The sequence below is a fragment of the Dendrobium catenatum genome, unplaced genomic scaffold (assembly GCF_001605985.2).
Source record: "Dendrobium catenatum unplaced genomic scaffold, ASM160598v2 fragScaff_scaffold_1087, whole genome shotgun sequence".
NCBI lineage: Eukaryota > Viridiplantae > Streptophyta > Magnoliopsida > Asparagales > Orchidaceae > Dendrobium > Dendrobium catenatum.
Genome location: NW_021319549.1, coordinates 41747 through 54423, shown reverse-complemented (window position 1 = coordinate 54423; position 12677 = coordinate 41747). Strand labels below are relative to the sequence as shown.

Genomic DNA, 12677 nt, shown 5'->3' with positions numbered 1-12677 from the left:
TTCCAAAATTTACCCCGGAACTTATTTTGTTAAAACTTCCCCTCGCTCAAACAAAAAGAAAGAAATCGCGCGGCGGGGAGGCCGGGGCCGAGTTTTCGGAGCCCACATTATAGTAGATGCATATAAAGGATATCTTACTTTTCGTTCTGGTAGGGTAGTTTAGAATTGAAATTTAGTTGAATAGAATTCTTCTTCTGGGCAATTCTGATCTCATCATCTTTGCAACAGTTGTAAAGCTATTGAAAATGATAGTAAATGCCTGAAGGGTTTCTAAGTCTTTTGTTCCGACCATCAAATTTCTTTCAGCGTAGAAATAAGGGTAGATAGAAGTTCATGGTGAAGTATAATCTTTTGTTTGGAAATTTAATTAATATTCTGCAAATATTTTCTCGCAACATGCCTTTAAATTCACCTTCCACGTCAGTCAATCTAGAGTTCACATCTTCAGATTCATTTACACAAACATTTCTAAAGTTATCTATAATAATTTTGATTATATATTTATTTATTTCGTAATAATTATGATTATGTTTTTTATCATCATCATTATTAGTATTATTATTATTTTAATTAAAATATTTTTCACGTTATGATATAGAACTCCAATTTGATTGCCTACAAGTTTCTTTGGAAGGATAATACTAGAAGTTAGAATTTCTGATCACCTTTCTTCGATGATGTAACTATTGCTTTTTCTATTTGCAGGTTAATTTTGAAGATACCTGCAAAGGTTTCCTTGAGGTTGCAAAGGTTTGAATTTTTTTTTATTTTTTTTATTTTGTGTGTGTGTGAATGTTGCAACTATACATTGGTCCTTTTAAATTCTTTTGGACAATTCTTGTCCTTTGGTTCATAACGAAATTCAGTAAAATTTGGAAACTCGATGTTGATTACATATATGTTGTCTGTAATTTTGTTGCATGCATGTTTTTTCGTTGTTTGTTTATTCATTATTTCATTTTTTTCATGAAAAAGAAGTTCCTGAAGGAATATTCTATCTTAAATAGACATTGGAAATCTTTGTGTTTATAAGGATAGAGGGTAATATTTTACTTTTAACTGCAGGAAGCTGTTCACCAAACTGTTAATGTTATATTTGAAGACCCAGGTGTGCAGGAATTACTTGTCAAGCTATACCAGAAAGGTATTCTTTGGAACCTTTTCAGGACCATGATTAGTGACTCTTGAAGTTCTCTTGATTATATCTGATATATTGAAAAAGTAGCCAACTATTATTGCACAAATAATTGCATGAAGAAGTTATACGAACTTGAGAGAATTTGCTGCATGTTTAATTCCATCATTTGTGCTGAATTCGCATAAATCTTTGGAGCTTCTACTAGGAAGAATAAAGTAATTAGGGAATGAAAAATAAATGCAGAATTAATTACTATAGTCCATTGATTGATGAGATGGTAACAATAGTTCCACTTATCAATAAGTGCAGCGTGACTTGAATAAGAAAGGTGGTGCACCGAATTGCAAGAGTCGGGCAGATATGTAGGTGGTGGAATTGATGCAATTTGATTTCCAAAAATTAGATAGTTAAGCCTTTAGTAATTTATTAATAATATGACTTGGGATCCCTTTTATATATAAATCCTCTTGAGAGCATTACTTCAATGCCCCAATTATACACTTAAAGGAAATTTATAGAAATTAAAATTGAAAATAACTAGAAGAATATATATTATGCCCCCTAAGGGATCAACTAACAGAGCTTTTAATAGCCATCTAGCACAATCCATAACATAATTAATCATTACTGACGGATAGCCAACTTGACTTCAATTACCCTAAAGTATAAGATCTATCATCATTTTGTTTAATATACTTGTTAAATAGACCTTAAAAAATCATCAAAGTTTATCATGTGAGACCCAAAAATCATCGCATAAGGATGCTCTAGTCAACAACAAATTTAGTGTTGCTCAGCTGAAGGACACTAACTTCAACAGCTAATTGTCACTTAGTGTTTAAATTTTTATTTTACATGTTTTTTCCAATTTAATTATATAAAAGTAATTAATAAATAAGAATGCATGATTAAGATGTTGAAGGATAAATTTGGAATGGCCAAGTGCTTACCATGTCCTAAGCGTATTAAATATATATAGATTTGCTCTAAATATAGCTGTTGATTTTTTTTTTTATTTGCTATTTGCGTCTAATGATGGCTTCATTGATTAATATTTCCCATGAGGGTAAATTATGCGAATATAGTCACTTGTATTTAACTCTTGTGGCTGAATTTTTTACATTCTCAGATTGGCTGGAGGGAATGGTCACGGAGTATCTAGTTGCGACCTTTGGTGATTATTTTACTGACGTTAAAATGTAAGCCTTTTCCTTAAAAAGCATCAAAGCTAAAGGATACTAAATGCCAAACGCAATTTGGCCTAAAATTGCTGTGCACTTTCATTGTTGAGGTGTTTAATTGATCTCTTGCTTTCTAAAGACGTGCTAACATTGCAGTTAACAGATTCAACTAAAACACTTTTTTATTTTATTTTTAAGAATTAAGAAGGAAAAGGGGAATACTAGAAGTGGTGTCAAGGATAGATACTGTGCAAATACCTCAGATAAAAAAAAACAAAAACAAAATGGGAATATGCTTTAACACTCTATGCAACTCTTAACAAAAATGAATGGAGAATGAGGATTCATAAAGCTAGACTGAAATAATTTTGATAGACTAATGATGATGATGAGGTTGGTAAATTAAAGAATAAATTCGGTTTTATTGTAAAAATTTTGAGGCTGAAGAAATAATTTCTACTCTACTTTTCGGTCTAGGCCTTTTTATTGTTATTTGTAAATTAATGTATTCTCTCAAAATCTGTTTAACAAATTGATCCGCTGAGGCAAAAATTCTAATTTGAGAAGGCTTTTGCAAAACATAATTACCATAAACTTTGGCTTTTAAGTCCTTATAAGCTTATTAATTATGGCCAACTGGGTAATTATTTATACGGGGTTGTAATTTATCATCTTGGTTGATCATCATCGTAACGTCTCCTATGAATAATTTTTAGATAATCCTAACGCTCTTCCCACTGCACTATTTCAAGGTAATCCATACGTGTACAGAAAGGGTATGCGGGTTTTCATTCAGCTTATGAATTGATATTTACTATTTTATATCTAGCTTACGCCCTTAAACCGTGCCTTTACATGCTCAGTTTCTTCTCATTTTTCTGATAAATTTTCATGAAAACAATATTTTTTTCCTTTGCTAGTGTTATTTGTTTCTCTTTTTGTAGCGATGTGTGCTGTTGGTTGATTAGGTTTGGTGGTTTATTGTGCGTCTAATTATAAATATGCACTTTACCTTTACCATGTTCCTAATTCACTTTTTTATGGTTGTTAAGTTACATTGAAGTTTCATCATTTGTGCTTAAATTTAATTTCAATAAATTTCTATGGCTGAAATCTGAGTCTATGGGTGCCAAAAAAAGAAATTAAAAATTCTTGCGGATCAATTTTGGGGAACAAAAATAAGTTAGTGTTCAAAATATATTGAAAATTTGTAAGAAATTATTTGCACCAATAGTTGGGGTTAACATTTGGAATAAAGTATCGCACAAGTGCGGGCTCAAATTTACTCGGCTTGTTAGAAAACCGACTTAGGGTTAAGGAATGTACAGCATAGATAAAGAAGCAGCATCCGCACTAATCAGTTAGTTGCTAGACATAACATGAAGGGATAAGCAGGAGAATATTAAGGCTAATGCTTGTCCGATCGAAGTTTCTAGAAGGATTTATCTTGACTAGAATTAAATTTAGCTCTTAACGTGAATGACTAGTTTGGAGGTATTTATAGGCGCTCTAGATCAAATGGAAAGAATAAGGTTGATAATGATTATGAAACTTCGGTCTTGTTGGCATTGCAATTGGCACTCCTAATTACCTCACCCCTATCCAAGCCATTGTCAGCATATCAGGCCAAAGCATTGTTGATTGAAAATTAATTGTAAAAAATGTGTGGTTTCTTATGCACCTTTCTAATAATTTGAGCAAATATAGTTCTCTTGTAAACTGTACTCATTTGTTTGAGCAAATATAGTTCTCTTGTAAACTGTACTCGTTTGTTTGATCTTTTAATTTTTCATATAAAAAGGAATATGTTCGTGTGTTGAGGCAGTCTCACTGTTAGAGAATTTATTTACAATGCAAATTGCTACTTGAACTTCTTGCTATATTTTGGTCATGCTGTGGTATGGTTACCTTATTTGATGTCATTCTGCCTTGATTTTAAAGTTACATTGAGGAAAGATCTTTCAGAAGGTTCGTTGAAGCTTGCCTGGAGGAAACTATCGTGGTTTATACTGATCATCTCCTTACCCAGGTTGGCACCATCTTCCTAAAGCTAAACTCCATTGTTGACGTCTTGTATGGATTTAATGCATGGATATGGCTGTTATAAAGATATTGAGAGCCCTTGCTTGCAGAAAACCTATATTAAAGAAGAAACGATTGAGCGGATGAGGCTTGATGAGGAGGTTTTGATGGATTTCTTCAGGGAGTACATCAGTGTTACAGTGAGTATCAATCATAGTTATTAGTTTTTTCACTAGTTATGTTTTTGACTCTTGGATGTTGGTATATGCATATGTTCTTCAACATATCTGCTTTAGCCATACATATTATAAGGTGAATGATATATATTGGTTTTATCTATGTATTTAATCTAGTTATTAGGTTGGTTCACTCTGACCCCTGCATGCGCTTCACACTCCAACCTAGTATATTGTCTTAATTTTGTTCTGGAAACCTTCCAGGATCTGAGCTTGTACCTACTGATTCAATGTAGAATAAGGTTTTCTATCCTGGTGTAAGCCTCAAGGTATTTTGAAATGTAAGTGTCATAATCCAAAAATTACATAGAGTTAAAATGAAGGTTAATAGTGAATTATTAGCATTATAACTAAATTATATATTATAAAAAGACATTAACATTCTAATATACTAAGAAGTAATAAATTGACGTACATATGGAGTAATAAATTGTGCAAAACGTGAAGTAACAAGAAATTGTGTGAAATGGAATTGCACTGTAAACATCAACATGAAAAAGTAATATAAGATATAACAGTAAATTAAAAATAACTTAATATATCAAGTTCAAGTTAAACATTAACTATGTTTATCACAAAATTAGCATATTCTTCAGTATCAAACTTTCAAAGATTAAACTAACAGTAGGGTCACGGTCTAGAGCAGTATCATGCCTGCATTTAGCCGGTTTAGGTGTTCAAGTATTTAATATTGTGATTTTAAGTTTCCAAAAAAAAAAAAAAAAGCTGAATGCATATGCCTAACAGCTGAGGCTAGGCGCGCCTCAGCTAATGTATGACAAATACTCAATATGGTTGCCCGAGGTGTTCGAGGCTTACTAAATGAAAATGCATTGTGACATGCCTCTTATTGTGCAATTTCAGATTTTCTGATTCTATCCCTATAAGAAAACTGCAAATTAACTAATGAATTGTGCTAATTCTTATTGACTTTATTTTCAGTTTTGGTTCTCAACAAATCAAAATTACATTTTCGATTTGTGATGGTCTATAATCTTGAAGTCACTTTACAAACTTAAAACTTTTTAATTCCCTGCAAAAACATTATTCTGCATAATTCATAATTTTAATTTGAATTTTATGAGCTGCCATGTAGAAAGTTGAAACTAGAGTGAAGATACTGGGTGATCTTAGGGAGCTTGCATCCGCTGAAAGCCTTGACAGCTTCACGCTCATCTATACAAATATCCTTGAGCATCAACCAGATTGCCCGGTAATTTGTTTCTTCAAAATGAATTCCAGCTTTACAATGTTGTTTCTTGCCGTCCATTGTTTGTAAACTGATGTTGTGTGCTCATAGTAAATCGAAATATTCTTTCCCTCTATGCAGCCTGAGGTTGTTGAGAAACTAGTGGCACTCAGAGAGGGCATACCACGCAAGGATGCTAAGGAGGTAAGGACTAATAATTCACATGAGTTGACATTAGCTAAACTTTCAGATTTTTCACAAGGGCGACACTTAGAGTTCGTTTGGGACGGCTTTTTTATTGTTTCGGAAAGCTGTTTTCTAGTAAAAAATTTAATATTTGTACTATAAAGCTGCTTTAAGAAGCAGAAAGAAAGCCGTACCAAACGAAACTTTAGTGTTTTGGTTGCATATATTGATCCCATTAGGACTTTTCAAATTAGACTGGTAGAATTCAATTCAACGATCATTCAGGTTGGCATATGCTATTCAACTGACCAACCCCAGTACTTAAAAGACATCTCCATTCTGTCAGCGAAGCCAGCGTCTTTAAAACATAGGATTACTTCCCAAGTCCAAACTGGGAACTGCTTGGAAAATACTAAACATCGGAGGGTCTTATACATTCATTCGCAGCTATGCCCAACCGAAATAGGAAACTTGTCATTAAGGGAGAAATTATTAGGTAGAGATATGTCCGGACATCCACTTAAAATGTGACACGTGGAGTGCGCTTTAGTTGGACTTTAATTACGCTTTGACTGACTGCGATTTACCTGCACTTTTGGTGCACCTGACTTAAAGTTCTGCGGACACATTAAATATATAAAGTAAAAAATAAATTCAATTGAATATACACATGTCTAATCTACGTGTCAATATTTTATTGCAGTCCGGATGTATCTCTACGTCCGGACTCCCCGCACCTAATAATTTCTCTCATTAAGGAGATTATGTATATGGAGCATTTTATTTGCTTTTGTTCTTGATCAGGTGGTCCAAGAGTGCAAAGAGATATATGAAAATTCTCTCGTAGATGGCAACCCCCCGAAGACTGGATTCATATTTGGAAGAGTAAAGTGCCTCTTGCAACCCAAAGGCTTGTGGAGGAAGCTTGCACAGTAAAGTATTTTTTTTTGCTGTGGTAGGATTGTCATTTGTCACTACTTCTGAAATCTTCGTAGTTTTCTAGTGCCGCATCGTTCATTGATTCTAGACAATGGCGATTCTTTTTAGCCATTGTCATGTGATTATCACGACGTTTGATTATTATTATTTTTTTATTCTATAATTTTTGTTAGTATGTTAGTATTGTATGGTCAAACACATCTTTGAATTAGTGTATACATACTGAATGCAAACACAAAATTTTATTGTCTAAAAACTCATAAACAGGTGAGAATTAATGCACACAGTATTATATTTATTATGAAAAATAAAGGCAAAGACTTCCTTCTTGTGCGACGCATGTCAAAAGTTGTAACATCTATATCATCTCAACTATGGAGAAATTATTCTATGCGGACATAGGACAGTTCGATTATCAATTAGAACGTGTTATGTCATCCGGTGCACAGCGGTACCGAGCAAAAAATGATATGACACATTTTGATTGATATTCGGAAGCCGTTCGGTTTCTGCGAAAAATTATTAGGTTAGGTGATCTGATGTAGCTCTACGTCCGGTAGTCAATAATATGTTGCCACGTGCTCTTACTCTTTAACACGCGGCCTGACGACCCGTCTCGCACCGGAATCTGGGATTATTATGTTCGCGTATTGCTCGGTATTGCTAGGTATTACTCGGTATTGCTTGGCAATAACGAGAAATACCGCTCTGTGAAGATCAATATCGAGCAATACTGAGTAATACCTAAAAGAACTCGGTATTGCTCGGTATTGGTCTTCACATAATGATATTTTTCATTTTTGTCGAGCAAAATCGATCAATACCTAGCAATACCGAGCAATACGCAAACTCCCGGGTCCGTTCCGGGTCGGGTTGTCGGGCCTCACGGTAAATAGTGAGAACACGTGGCGCCTGTTTACTGCTCATCGAATGTAGAGCTACGTCAGGTTACCGGACCAAATAAAATTTCAGTGTCTGCACATAAAATTTTCCAACTATGATCTTATTTTTAGTTTTGTGCTGTGGGCTGCCCCTTGTGTATATACACACATATACAATCCGACATGGTTTTATTTTAGGCTCATTCGATATATTTTTAAATACAAAACAAATAAGAGATTTGGGATATTTCTAAACACCTTAATAATTTACTATCCATTTTTTAAATAAAATCAAATTAAAAAAAAAATTAAAATGAAGGTAAATATAACATGATGAACTAATGCTTAACAAGTGCAAAACTAAAGCATTTTTTTATAGGTCAAATTTATTATATTTATGTATTTATACACACATACATTCTTGTTTTAGAATAAATTTATTTTAGTTGTCTCAAATAGATAAGATTTTGTTTGAGATAGCTTTTATATTGTGTTTTTAAATAATTTTTTGTATTAAAATTTTTAAATCAAAAAATTTTTATACTAAAAAGTTGATTTATATAGTAGTTGAAAAGCTGTTCCAAATGAAGCCGAAGATAAATGATATTTTAAAACATTCATTGCAAATAAAAAATAAGCTTTAAGCATTTAATAGAAAATTGAGGAAAAACAATAAGAGCTTTGGTTGGTTAAATTTTTGTTGTCTCAAGATTGATGTTACACTATATTGTTCCACGATTTTATAGCAAAGACAAAAGCTTGTATTATTAAGGCATTTTACGACTTTGTAGACTTATGGTTATTAAATATTTGTCAAATATTGACTTAAAATACTTTCCGAATTTATTTTTCATATATTTTAGTTTATTATATGGTTTCTCATAATTTTACCCAATGGATCAACGGTTTTATTTCTCCGTTTACGGAGAAATTTTTACTTTTTGTTTGAACTTTTCCTTCAAAATACGGATATTTATCAGTACAGTTTATTTCTAATCGTTACAGTTTTTTCAATAACTGTATTGATTTTAATTTGTATTCCTTATGAATTCTGAATTTGTCAATGAGTTTGAATTCTCAAATCTATCTACAATTTATATCTTTATTAGGGCATTTCCAACCGAAAAACCATTTTCCACTCTAAAATGTAGTAAAGCTTCTAAAAGTCGTAATTCATTTTCAATCAAACTCCATTTTTTTCTTCTTTCTCACGCTCGAATGTAACAATCTCTCTCACCTTTCACGTGTTTTTCTACTCTTTCACGCTCTTTTTCGGCAAATTCTGCAGCCTAATTTTTTGGCTTAGGTTGTTCACTTACCGAATTTTGATGTCAGATTTAGAGTTTAAAATGCAACAAATGGTAGACAGGGTGGTATATAATTCGGTTGGAGTCTTGGAGATGATCTTACAATGAAAAATAGGTGGAGAGAGAAAATGATAACTGACGGATGCAAAGAGAAAATATTTTTTTTATTATTATGCTTCTCTGAATTTCGATTTTTCTTTTCTAAAAATCATAGTTGGTTATAAGAACTCTGACTGGGCCTATCACATATTTTAGGGTAGAGGGGTCGATGGGCCGTTTAAACCAATACAAACTGAGCCCACTAACCAACGCTTTGTGGTTGGTTATGAGAACTACTGTAACCGTTTATATAATATATTAGGACTTATTAATCTAATATCATCTAATATAAATAAATAAAATAAATTAAAAACAAAGTGCTTAAATAATGCATTTGAGTATTTATATAATATTAAGCATTGAATTTGAGATATCCACAAAAAATTTTGATTTTTTTTTTTTTTTCAATAGTGAATCTCAGTATGCATATAATTGAAAATTTTTGTATAAAATCTAAAGCACTGTAATTTTTCGAATTTTTTTTTATAAATATTTAAATTTAGAGCCGAAATCTGTTGTTCCAACTTGCCTGCACCACCCGATCTCCTAAAATAGCCTCCACTCACCTTCCCCTTCCTCAAATCCCTCTCCTCCCATCCTCCTCCTTCCAATGGCCGCCTCCTCTTCCTCCTCCGCCGTGGACGACCTCGAAAACCCATCCCGCCCCATCATCCCCCGCACCCCCAGTCTCCTCCAACCCTCTCGCCGCCCACGCCACGCCGGCCGCCACAACCCCCTCCGCCTCTTCCGCTCCATCTGCCGCACCCTCCCTATCTTCAACACCCCCCGCTGCGGCCTACCCCACTCCCACGACACCGTGAACGCTTCTCCCGCTCGCGTCACCGGCACGCTCTTCGGCAATCTCCGCGGCCGCGTCAGCCTCTCCATCCAAGAGAGCCCGCGCTGCCTCCCTTGGGTCGTGCTCGAAATGGCCGTGCAGACGCAGGTCCTTATGCGGGAGATGGGAACCGGGATGGTCAGAATTGCGCTGGAATGCGAGCGCGCCGGCAGGGCGGCGGCCGGGAGGAGGGTGATGGAAGAAGGGATGTGGGGAGTGTTTTATAATGGGAGGAAGTGTGGATATGCGGTGAGGAGAGAGGCTACGAAGGAAGATCTGGCGTTGATGGAGCTTCTGAGGGCGGTGTCGATGGGCGCCGGAGTTCTTCCGGATGGGAATGGGAGAGATAAAGGGGAGGTGGCGTATCTGAGAGCCTGTTTTGAATATGTGATGGCAAGTAAGGATTCCGAGACTCTGTATTTGCTGAGCCCAGAGGATACTAATGGGCCAGAGCTCAGCATTTTCTTTGTTCGGATTTAAGATTTTTTTTTTAATTGAATTTTCTTTTATTAGGGGATTTATATACATGATATTTTAAATTTATTTTATTTATACATTTAATACTCAAAATTTATTATTTACTTTCATAATATTTAAAACTTTAAATAATATTAAAAATATTATCTTTCTCACTCTCCAATTAATTTCTATCAAAAAGCTTCTTCACACTCCTGTCGATGATGAAATTATTCTGGTCCGGAGACCAACCAGAATGTGCCGTGTCATTCTTTGCTCGGTGCCCGGCTTGATACTACTTGGTGCCACAGCTCAATACTACTGACGTGTCGCATTCTAGTTGATCTCCAAACGATGAACTGCCTTCAGGCGTCCGCTCAGAATAATCTCTCATGCCGATGACCTTTCTAACAAGATAACATTCGTCCTTCTTAGACATTCCTTATAGTGAAAGTCAACCTCTCTGTCGGTTTTGTCGATGTCCTTACTAGCAAGATCTCATTGAAGCATCTATATTACTTCTTCATTGTCAAGTATTTTTGAATTTTGAAATGTGAGAATGAGTAGCAAAAAATAATGACAATTATAAGTTTAGTAACTAATAAAATTTAAATGTTAAATAAGCTAACAGAATACTTTTAGTTGCTATGTATGTAATACCTTATTATTATTATTTATGATTTAATTAGGGATGGATTTGAGCTCGCAAGTTTGTCCTTGGAATTTAGGATTGTTCATGAAGGTGTCTCATAACAGTGGCTTCGAATAGAGAGATTATTATGTGCGGAGGCGGATACGGTTATATCTGTAAATAGTAAAAACACAGTTATTATTTATAACTACACCTTTATCGTTCAACACTACACTTTTATTGTGTTTTTTTGTGTTCGCAGAGACAACCGAACGGTTACGTGTCTGATCTCCGCATATAGTAATCTCTCATTCAAATAAGGCCTTCATTTTCTATGTTTTTTTTGTATGGAGAATGCAATGTACTTACATTTAGGAAATATAAATAAATATGCATTTCTTTTACAATTTTCTATTTATCTCTAAATAAAAATAAAAATTATTGAGCCATAAAAAATATTAACTCAGTTTCACAATAACTAAATAAAAAATCAAAATAAATTTTACTTATTCCCCATGAATCAATCTAGTGGGTCAAAATTAATTGCAATTTTTATTATGTAATCTTGACAAGTCTATGTTGACAAGAGCTCAACTTGATGTATTACGATGTGGCTCAAATTCAAACTTGAAATTGACTCGATTAAACTCATTATAAGCTTAAACTTGACTCGAGAGCATAAGCTCAGTTAACAGATCAGCATGATTAAACATTAATCGCCATGGATGAACACTAAAGGTGTACTTAGGTGTTAATTAAGGCACCAACTCAATTCATTAGGTTGAGCTCAAACTCGAGCTCATTGCTAGCTCTCAAGGTAACAAATAAGTTGAGCTCGAGCTAAATAACGAGTTGGCTCAATTCAGTTACATTCATACACTACATAAACAATACTAATTATGTATAATATTATTAAAAAATCACAAACCTTCTCACTTACTGTTCATCCAGCAATGTGGTCATAAGAAATATGGAAATTTGAATCAGAGTCTAACTGATCCAATGATTCCATAACATGATTAAGTAGTATATAATAGAACAAATTAAGCATCCAGCAAAACCGAGCAAATGCAAGAGGATAGGAGAAAAAACAGAAGGGCATTCTTTGTATAAACAATTCTATTTAACTTGAGTGTTTTCTACACACAAAGGGATCCTTATAAAAAGAAATAATGCGGTAATTCAATATATATGCATGAGTCTTGATGGTACTCATTTAAGGAGCATTCAAGTGGAGAATTTTGATATTATATGATGTATGTTTATCTCTTATATCTCTCGTCTGATTTCTTGTTCTGTTTAGCTTCTGAGATTTGAGGTTTCTCTTTTAGAGAGAGAATGTATGTGCTTGTGTTTAAGGAAAAAAAGCTTTCTTATACTCCTAATTTGTACACCCATGTGACTTCTTGTTGGAAGGCGAAGAAGATGGAGAGAAGATAGAAGCACCATCCATGGTTCAACCACTCCTACAGCAATATCAAGAGGTGTTTTAGCCAGTTCAAGGGTTGCCTCCTTTGCGGGAATATGAACATGCTATCATCTTGAAAGAAGTTGTCTCAACTATCAGTGTTTGT

At 34.2% G+C, this 12677-nt stretch overlaps 2 protein-coding genes across 2 annotated transcripts; both read left to right on the top strand.

Annotated features, from left to right (window-relative positions):
* The first annotated feature begins 628 nt into the window (after positions 1–628).
* Positions 629–7227, top strand: LOC110105404 (exocyst complex component SEC6-like). The gene is made up of 8 exons (XM_020834895.2): positions 629–750; positions 1066–1144; positions 2268–2337; positions 4261–4348; positions 4452–4541; positions 5674–5790; positions 5908–5970; positions 6757–7227. Exons 3-8 carry the CDS (start codon positions 2282–2284, stop codon positions 6886–6888), a joined length of 546 nt encoding a protein of 181 aa, XP_020690554.1. The 5' UTR covers positions 629–750; positions 1066–1144; positions 2268–2281; the 3' UTR covers positions 6889–7227.
* Positions 7228–9677: 2450 nt separating this feature from the next.
* On the top strand, positions 9678–10525 carry LOC110105419 (protein MIZU-KUSSEI 1). Its single transcript, XM_020834927.2, has one exon. The coding sequence runs from the start codon at positions 9789–9791 to the stop codon at positions 10494–10496; it is 708 nt and encodes a 235-aa protein (XP_020690586.1). The 5' UTR covers positions 9678–9788; the 3' UTR covers positions 10497–10525.
* Positions 10526–12677: the final 2152 nt, after the last annotated feature.

What these genes read in the sequence shown, in the direction of transcription:
- LOC110105404 (XM_020834895.2), top strand. Translation starts at nt 2,282, where the DNA reads ATGGTCACGGAGTATCTAGTTGCGACCTTTGGTGATTATTTTACTGAC. An exon ending in TATTTTACTGACGTTAAAAT is followed by an intron (nt 2,338 to 4,260) that starts GTAAGCCTTTTC and finishes TTGATTTTAAAG; the next exon opens with TTACATTGAGGAAAGATCTT. An exon ending in CTGATCATCTCCTTACCCAG is followed by an intron (nt 4,349 to 4,451) that starts GTTGGCACCATC and finishes CCTTGCTTGCAG; the next exon opens with AAAACCTATATTAAAGAAGA.
- LOC110105419 (XM_020834927.2), top strand. Translation starts at nt 9,789, where the DNA reads ATGGCCGCCTCCTCTTCCTCCTCCGCCGTGGACGACCTCGAAAACCCA.